General features: G+C 43.1%; 1 protein-coding gene across 1 annotated transcript; it reads left to right on the plus strand.

Annotated features, from left to right (window-relative positions):
• The first annotated feature begins 708 nt into the window (after positions 1 to 708).
• On the plus strand, positions 709 to 4,320 carry LOC108935771 (C-factor-like). Its single transcript, XM_018754630.2, has 6 exons — positions 709 to 889; positions 1,075 to 1,129; positions 1,740 to 1,927; positions 2,999 to 3,160; positions 3,306 to 3,416; positions 3,882 to 4,320. Exons 1-6 carry the CDS (start codon positions 743 to 745, stop codon positions 3,993 to 3,995), a joined length of 777 nt encoding a protein of 258 aa, XP_018610146.1. The 5' UTR covers positions 709 to 742; the 3' UTR covers positions 3,996 to 4,320.
• Positions 4,321 to 9,168: the final 4,848 nt, after the last annotated feature.

Raw genomic sequence — 9,168 nt, forward strand, 5'->3', positions numbered from 1 at the left:
CGCCCTTTCTGTTTGTTTTTTCCTTCACTGTGTACAAATGATTCACAATATTTGGGAAGTTCTCCAAGAGAACGGCCTTTTGCTTCACCTTACCCTTACACTGGGGGATAAAAGGCTCTGAACCCAGGTCAAAAGGAGGCCTGTGCCATGTGAGTGCTTCACAGTGCGGTTGAGCACAAATGTGACTGATTGTATGAGAGAAATCTGTCATTACTGAAGAAATGCCGCTCAGTGGCAGGTTGAATAGTGTCACCAATAATGCAAAGTCATCATGACGATGCAGTTTTGTCTCTACACCATGACCACGTATCTTTGTGAATCAAATAATCAGTACTAGGCACCACCCCAAGCTGAGAGCTTGCAGCCAGTAGCAGAGGTGGGCAGTACCCTAGCAGGCAGGCAGTCTCCCTCACACCATCACTGTCAATCAGTGAGTTTTCTATGCATAATTACTCTTGTAACAGCTTGGTTTTCAAATCAGTTCACTTCATTTTGACACACTTAACTGCAGCGTAGATTTATATTGGTCTGTAGACGTCTCTTGGGTTCCCCGTCATCCACGGCATCAACAGTTTCAAGAAACTCACGGAGCTTGGCACCGACCTTACATTTTTGTCGCTGGGCGTGGCAGAAGCCCTGGGGCAAACACCGCCAATGGGGGGTATAAAAGGGCGCAGGGCAGCACGGCTGCCAAGTGCTAAAGGAAGAAGGTGCAGAGCAAACAAGCGTTCAACTCGCTGCAATGGCTGTCAGCAAAATTCACAGCATTGTCATCACTGGAGCCAACCGCGGCCTGGGTTTCGAGATGGTCAAGCAGCTGGCAGAGTCCCGCTCGCCCAACTGCCGCATCTTTGCGGGATGCCGGGACCCTGATGCCGCCAAGTCCAAGGTAAGGGAGGGCAAGGGGCCTGCATCTCAGTTTGCCCCAGCGACAGGTGCAGAAAATGTCCATCTGTACAGATGAATAAATTAAAAAAGCATGAGAAACTTCAGAAAGGGCATCTGCAAAGCCACTTGTTACATAATCATGGTAATTTTGTCAATAATCTTCTTGTTCGCTTGCTTTTTACTCAGTCCCTGCAGGAACTGGCCAAGAAACACTCCAGAGTCATTACTGTTGTCAAACTTGGTAAATACACTTTTTTCCGTCTCCGCCTTGTTTGAAGTGCTCTTTGTGAAGCTCGCAGGAACACAAACGCGATGTCCTTCATCAAAACCTGTTCCCACTTGTGTTTGTTAACGTGAGAAACTGCTCGCTGACATCTCAGTTGCGAAGCATGTGAAGTCACAACACAGCAACTGTCTAAGACACGTTGCGAGGGCTGCTTTTAGCAACCGCGGGGCCCGATTTGGACCATTTCGACAGATCCTTCTGGATTTAAGATTATTTCAAATTAGGTATCGGGAATATATGGCACTACACTATACTAAAAACAAAACAACGTGTATATTTATTTCATTTTTTCTAGTTTCACTCTCCTCGTCCTTCCGTAGGACGTGCCTTACTTTTCAAAGCTGAAGGTAGCAACCCTAGTGCATGGCCCCCTGTGGATGTGGAGCCTCTAAGGCCGGCCCTGATAGCACCAGCAGAGAATTCTCTCAGACCTTTCTGGAACGAATGAGTCTAGGATTGAGAATGAAATGAGATAGGTCATGCAGAAATGTTTGGAAGGGTTTGGTGCAGAAGGAAAGGTGTGAATCGAGATCTGCCATTGTGAATCGCCCTGCTTCCCTGCCAGATGTCACGGACCCCAACAGCATTAAGGATGCTGCTAAGAAGGTGGGGGCGCAGCTGGAGGGAGGCCGACTCAACGTGCTGGTCAACAATGCTGGCATTCTGATACGTGGCACAATGCAGTCCACCACCGATCAACACGTGCAGGAGTCCTTCAACACCAACGTGATGGGACCCGTGAGGGTCTTCAAGGTAAGAGCATTAAGGTGTGGGGCAAGAGGCACCTGCTCAGGGTTCAGAGTTAAAAGCCCTCTTTGATATGACTGCAATTATAACACTATGAGGCACATTCCTCACTGGATCCTGCAGGTGTAATTTTGTTTGGTGGCAGCTGCTGCTGGTTACCAGGGCTTAGACCTTCGTGTGATGTTAATGTCACACCATGTGCCTCCTGCTGAAGATACAATGTAAGAGCTGAGGTTTTAAGGGTCACTGTAGAGACGAGGTGTCACACTGCCACCCACTGGAGCAACAAGCAGAGCCTCAGTTAACATCCCAGTGCACCAGAAAAGGCTGCAAAGACCAGAGGACCAAGGATCTTTCTCCTTTCTAGGACACATAGCAGCACTCAAGGTGACGTTTCGTCAACGTACCTTTACCTTGTCTGCAAATTTGCAGCCGCTGCAGTGCTTGCGTGTGTTATTTTGAACTGCTCTTTTTAACCCAACTAGACTGCAAACCTGTGAACTCTCAATACTTTCTCCAGTTATTAGTTCAAACACTACGAGACAAATGTTTCCTTTCAATGTGTCGCCAAGCATGTGCATCTAGACGGACACCAGGTGGTCAGGTGGTGTAGTGGTTAAAACGCACTGGTAGCCTGAAGGTTGTCGGTAAAATCGGAAGTCGCTCACTAAAAGTGCTGTCAAAACAGAGTAAATTTTTAGTTCTTTATTTAGCTGAAGCTTTTCTCCAAAGCGCACTGCTTAACTGACAATACTATGGTACTCAACTGGCCAATGAAAGTACATTTATTACATGTCTTCATTTATCTGATTGATATGATATTGCTCCTTATCCAAAGCAACTTACAGTGATAAGCTACTTAGAGTGATTTACCCATTTCCACAGGGGCAATTTTTACTATGTCGTTTAATGGTGAGTCACTCGGGTCAAGGGTACTGCAACAGGAGGTGGGATTCAAACCTGGGTCCTTTGAGTGGAAGGTGGTAGCTCCAGCCACTGCTCCACCTGCTCCCTGATTTAATGAGAAAATGAACATGTAATTGATGTGAACATGTTTTCTTTTCCTCCCTTACACAGGAGTTCCTCCCATATCTCCGCGCAGCAGCCAAAGCCAGCCCTGAGCAAGGCATGTCCTGCGCCAAAGCTGCCGTCATCAACATCTCCACCATTGGAGGCTCCATAGCAACGATCCCTGAAATATATGGCTTCTTCCCGGCGTTCCCCTACAACATCAGCAAGGTACGGGCCGCGTGGCTGTGTTAGTACACCTCGTACAGTCACACACGGTATCCACACTACCACGCCTGGCCTCACCAGGTGCCATGATGTCCCATGATGCCAAGTGCTGAGAGGATAAAGGGACGTTGTACTGTTTCCCTCTCAGGCTGGATTCAACATGTTCAACCAATGTGCTACATATGAGTTCAAGAAGGATGGCATCATGTTTGTTCTCATACATCCCGGCTGGGTCCGAACGGACATGGGGGGTCCAGACGTGAGTGCTGTAGCTTTCGAGAATACAAGTACCCGGGGACATGAGCAGTGATTAGTTTTTCAAGTTCAAGGTTTATTGTCATAAGTACAAGTAACATGTACAAAGTGCTATGAAATTCTTGCTTGGGTGCTTCTCCACAGACTATTGACAACACAATAGTACTACACAAAAAAACAATAAATAATGCCAGTAACAATAACAATAAGCAACAATAAATAGCCAGAATACTCATTCATTTAGCTGACACTTCAGAGAGAGAAACATAGATGCAGACGCAACCGTCAAAGTAGTCAGTTTCTCTGATTGCACCATTTAACCAGCATATATTACTGGGGTGGCTGCACAGAGAATTGTTAGAGTACCGCTTTTTTATGGATAATGTAGAACATGTTTATGGAGCACATACATGATCAGAAATAACGCTCTTAGAAATAATGTGCTCTGTGTTCTGGTTTCGACCACTAGGGTGAAATCGATGCCCCAGAGAGCGTGCAGGGGCTCCTGAATGTCATGAACTCTTTGACGGAAAAGCAAAACGGCGCATTCCTGGACTACAAGGGCAACCCCGTGCCCTGGTGAACACGGATTTCTCAGAAGGCCATTCTCTCCTCACGCTCCCACGGAAAACCAAGGAGCCGTTAATTCAGTTCATTCTTCGCATTGCCTTTCGTTTGTTGTTGATTTTTCTCAGATCTTTTCTTTCAGTCCATAATATTATGAATAAATTGTAAACAGCACTCACTTTGTGTTTTATATGATACAGACACCAGTCCCAGACAGAGTTTTATTCTTCAGCTGGTGACTCACCAAACTAAATGACTGGCATAAAAAGATTTTTTTTTTACTGTCAAAAATCTTTTGGACTTTCACTTAAAAATTAAACTTTTACCAGGAAATTAAAAGAAAATGATCATTATGATCATCTGTACAGTAAACACTGCAATGTGTATAGAAACAAATACAGAATAATACACATATACAATATATATGTCTTAAATGATACAAATTATTTATTTTAAATGTGAAATCGTAGTTATACCAGTAAATTTTATTTTAAGATATCGGGTTTATCTCACATTTAAAATCAGTGGAAATTGTCAAGATTTTCCAATTTCAACTTTCATTTTTTGAACAACAAAATAACTTTGTTGGTACATGGTGTTTTTATTCATCTTTGATCCCTTAAGGTGGGTCATTTTCACTGTCAATAAGAAATCAGCGTATGTGAAATTAATATTTCATAGATCTGAAAAATTTCGGTGAATAGCATTTAATGTCGTAGGTGCTTATTGAGAAATGAGTGACGCATACATTTCAATAATAAAAGCAGCTTTACAGTTTGAAACCTTCTCCAGTGACAAAAGGTGGATCTTCGGCTCCTTCTTCTCATGTCTTTCCCTGCAAACACATCTCCTGCGCAGCTGGATGCAGGAAGAGCACATCGGCCACAGGAACTAAGGTACCTTTTTTTTTTTTTTTTAGGGGTTCATAAACTCTGCGACTCATTTCCCAATGTTCGAGTTAGCGTCCCAAACATCTTTTTATTTTAAATTGCTTTGAGGGAAAGCCTGAAGAGTTGCAATCTCAATAATAACTAAGATTATACCATTCCCTTAAAGAATGTTTTCAATAGTTCTGCCATGTCAAGGTAGAAAATGAGGCACAAATATAACCAGGTGGCATAATGATTAATTAGATTTTAAAGCATTGAACTTACTTACTGTTTAATGAGATAAGGCTTACTGAGATAAGATTGAGAAGTGACCTTCAGTTTCACTGGTCTGCGGCTCAACCAATTCCCATCTTTCAGTTTGCATGGAGGTAAAGTGGGAGTATGTACTCATGCTGTGTGTGTGTGTGAGTGAATGTATGAGACTCAACCCTCTAGTTGGTGTCCTGTGGGGGGGTTGAGGTTCATCTTGACCAAGGAGCTGTCTCTGTCCCTTGATGCTGTTGTAGTCATAGCTGCTGATAGACAGTAGTTTACATCTTTACCCTACACTCCTGACCTGGTGCCCTCATACCATATTTACATTTATTTATTTAGCAGATGCTTTTCTCCAAAGCAACTTCCAATGAACCCTATGTAGGGTTATCAGCCCACACACCCTATTCACCAAGGTGATTTACACTGCTGGATACAATACTTACAATGGGTCACTCATCCATACATCAGTGGAACACACTGTCTCTGTCACTCACACACTATGTGGGAACCTGAATACCATCTTTTTGGACTGTGGGAAAAAACCCATGCAGACACAGGGAGAACGTATAAACTCCACACAGACCGAGCAGGGATCAAACCGATGTTCTCTCGCACCACCCAGGTGCTATGAGACAGCAGCGCTACTCGCTGTGCCACAATGATGCCCAATGAGGATATACCATGAGGAATAAGGGCACCCGCTTGAAAACAAAACACAGAAATATGCCCAATGACGGTCATCATGTTCAAACCCCTTGAATGAGATCACAGATATTGTTCGTGTTTCACCTGAACCCTTCATTGAACAAACAATGGCACTCAATCCTGACATCATTTACAGCAGGCAGACTGACTTAGCTGTCAGTAGTAATGACCTGTTTCGAAACACGGCCACTTTGAATACATGTGAAATCTTCTGCATGACCTTCAGAATTAGACCCAAGTTTCTTGTTGAAATAAACATACTTTAGAGCCCATGTTGTGTGTCTTTGCGTCTACATCTGTGAGACTTGCCTCTGTAGGAAGTATCCTGTGTCCAGCCTACTGTGGGGTTGATGTTTGTCATATCTGGCCTTTGGTCCCTGGATGCTGTTGTTGTCATAGCAAGGAATGCAGAGAAAATGCAGAGAGGATATTAGGGGACTTGTCTCTCCTGCTCTGGTCTCCTTGTATGGAGATGAACCTCTTATGACCTCCAGTATCACTTCAGTGTACAAGTCCGTTGCTACTTTCCTGTCCATGCCACAGTAGTATTTTCCGGAACTGATCTCTGTGAGGCTGTAGATGGTCACCGTAAACATACCCCTCTTTGGATCATCTTATAGAGTTAATCTTGCTTTGTCTTCTGTTGTTGTTAGATTTTAACATGATTTAAAGGTTTCACCGTTGCAAAAATGCTTTCTCTTAGTATTATAATAACCATCATATGGGAACCATATTTGTGCTTTTGCACCCAACAGTCCTCACACTTTCATAATCTCTGCCATCACATGAGACGCGACGAGTGAAAGTAACAGCAAAGTTAATGAAGATATCGTGCACATTGTTTGATATTAGAAGGTATCCACATTTGTTCAGCTGGGTTGTGCCATCATCAAGGGTGCTGAAGAGAAGCTCTGTGGAACTGTGCAGGTTTTGCAGAAAGAATAGGAACTCTGCTCTATCAAAAGCATCACATTGCAGAATACAGCAGGCAGCAGGAGGGTGTTGATGTGGTAGATTTGTTAAATTGGAGAAAAAATGAATGGATGCTTCGCAGAGAGATTTGTTTTCTGGTTTGTCCCATTCAGACATCCTCTGTTTCTGGTAATTTCCCAATGACTGTGTTCACTTCTGTCCAGTGATTTGGGGTACAGGATCCCCAGAGCCCCTCGCTTTGCCTGTCTGTAACTCAGTTCTGAATGCACCCTCCAGGTCCTCTTTCACACATCTCTCTCTGACCTCCACCTCTTATGTCATATATTGCCATGTGATACAGCTGTATCTGCTATACTACAGTGTATGTGTTGTGCCTCTACCAGAAATCCTTACAGGAAAATCTCTATAAAGAGGAAAACTTGGGAGAGCAGGAAGGAAGCAGGATGAAATGATGATCAAGGACAGGCACTTGTAACCTGAATGAGGACATCCCATTTCAGGATGTTAATGAACTTTCTATATTCCTAACATCTCCACACACACACACACACACACTTGCTGAAACTGCTTGTCCCAAGCAGGGTCACAGCAAGCCAGACCCTAACCCAGCAACATAGGGTACAAGGCTGGAGGGGGAGGGGACGCACCCAGGACAGGACCCCAGTCCATCACAAGGCACCCCAAGCTGGACTCAAACCCCAGACCCACCAGAGAGCAGGCACAGGCTAAACCCGCTGTACCACCACACCCCCTTTGGAGAAAAGTGTCTGCTAAATGAATAAATGTAAATGTAATTTTTCAAATTCCACTATATGAACCAGCATACATGAGTAGTTGCATAAAGGTTTATGCATCATTCTACAATTCTAAAAAAGAGAATTGTTAAACATAAACATAATTTTATTTGCAACAGATTTCAGATCAACAGAAAAAATGTGAAAAAATTATCAGAGTCCCTTGCTGCTTTGTTCCTGTTTTTGGTCATTGAGCACCAGGCCATCGGAGGAAATCCCAAAGTATTACCTCATTTGCTGGAATCCAGGCCTCTCGCGCAGTCGTTTTGCCTCCTCAGCCATTGCGTGGCACCCTGCCGCTCATGCTTACTTCACCCTATGTCAGGCTTCCTTCCTCCCATTGTGTCAGTTTATCCTGCTTAGGAGTCACTCTGCATCTCAGTGTAGACTCGCACTGGACGCTGACCACTGTTCATTGTTAGCAAATAGACACAACTATTTAAAACCTGCTGGCTACAGTTACTACAGTAAGGACTGTCACTGCAATTAGAGGAACTTGACTAGTACAAAGCTTTAATGATTTAGAATACTTAAATTACACAATCCAAATATTCCCTGTAGACCAGTGCAAAGCCTCTTGTGTCAGTATCCTTTGCTAGATAATTTTCAGCCATATGCCATACTCCTGGTCTAGTAAAGGAGTAAAAACCTATGCATGATTATAGAATACAGCAGTGAAAGGGCTTCCCTTACTTCACCATGGTGACATCACTATCCCATAATAAAATGTAATAACGAAATAGCTGCAACACTGAAAATATCAAATGGTGTGTTGAGCATAAGTAGCTGACAGACTAAATAACAATTAGTAAGGTAGTTGGTAGGTGCAGAGGTTCATGAAACCATGGTAACATATTTACATTTTTATGTACTTAAATGTGCTCACATTGCTTTAATAGTGTCTGTTGCCTGTAACTTTGAGAACTGTGGATGAAATGCTAAAATCACGATTTTTAGACAATAAACTGAAATGTCATTAGTTCCCTGTTTTATTGTCAGTAAACATTCCCATTCCATTTAATGTATGTTTTGTTTGCAGTGCAGATTGCGTACTTAAAAGTGGAGACATCATATCTTTATTACAACAAATAAAATTGTTTATCCGATAGTAATTAAAAACTGATTATTTGATGGGTTCGTACAAGAAGAGTAGCTTCGTTAAAAAGTTTAGGGCATTACCTTAACCATATCTGTTTGGGATAAGAAGCTCAAGCCCCAGGAGGGCTGCTGATCAACATCACTTTCAGTTGCATGATGGTCTAGTAACCATCAAAGCAGTGAGAACTATAGTTAAAGAAAAAACTAAAGTCACCCTTGTCCCTACTTGTAAAAAAGTGTGTTGGGTGCCCACATGCCTCCTACCGAGGTTGGAGCTTGAAGTCTTTCAAGGAGAGCTTCTTTAATTAAAACCTTGTTCGCTTACCTTGTTTAACATCTCCCTACCCTTGAAAGATGAAGCTTCAGGAGGACTCTGAGGTGCAACAAGCTGAGTGTTCAGTTGCTTCTCCTGAGGTTGGAGGTTAAATCCCACCAAAGGCTTCCCTGTCTTTTTTAAAAAATAAAAATAACAGCTCATTTACTATTCTTTAAGTATATCCTGAATGTTTGCAAG

The sequence above is a fragment of the Scleropages formosus genome, chromosome 8, assembly GCF_900964775.1.
Source record: "Scleropages formosus chromosome 8, fSclFor1.1, whole genome shotgun sequence".
NCBI classification, from domain to species: Eukaryota; Metazoa; Chordata; class Actinopteri; order Osteoglossiformes; family Osteoglossidae; genus Scleropages; species Scleropages formosus.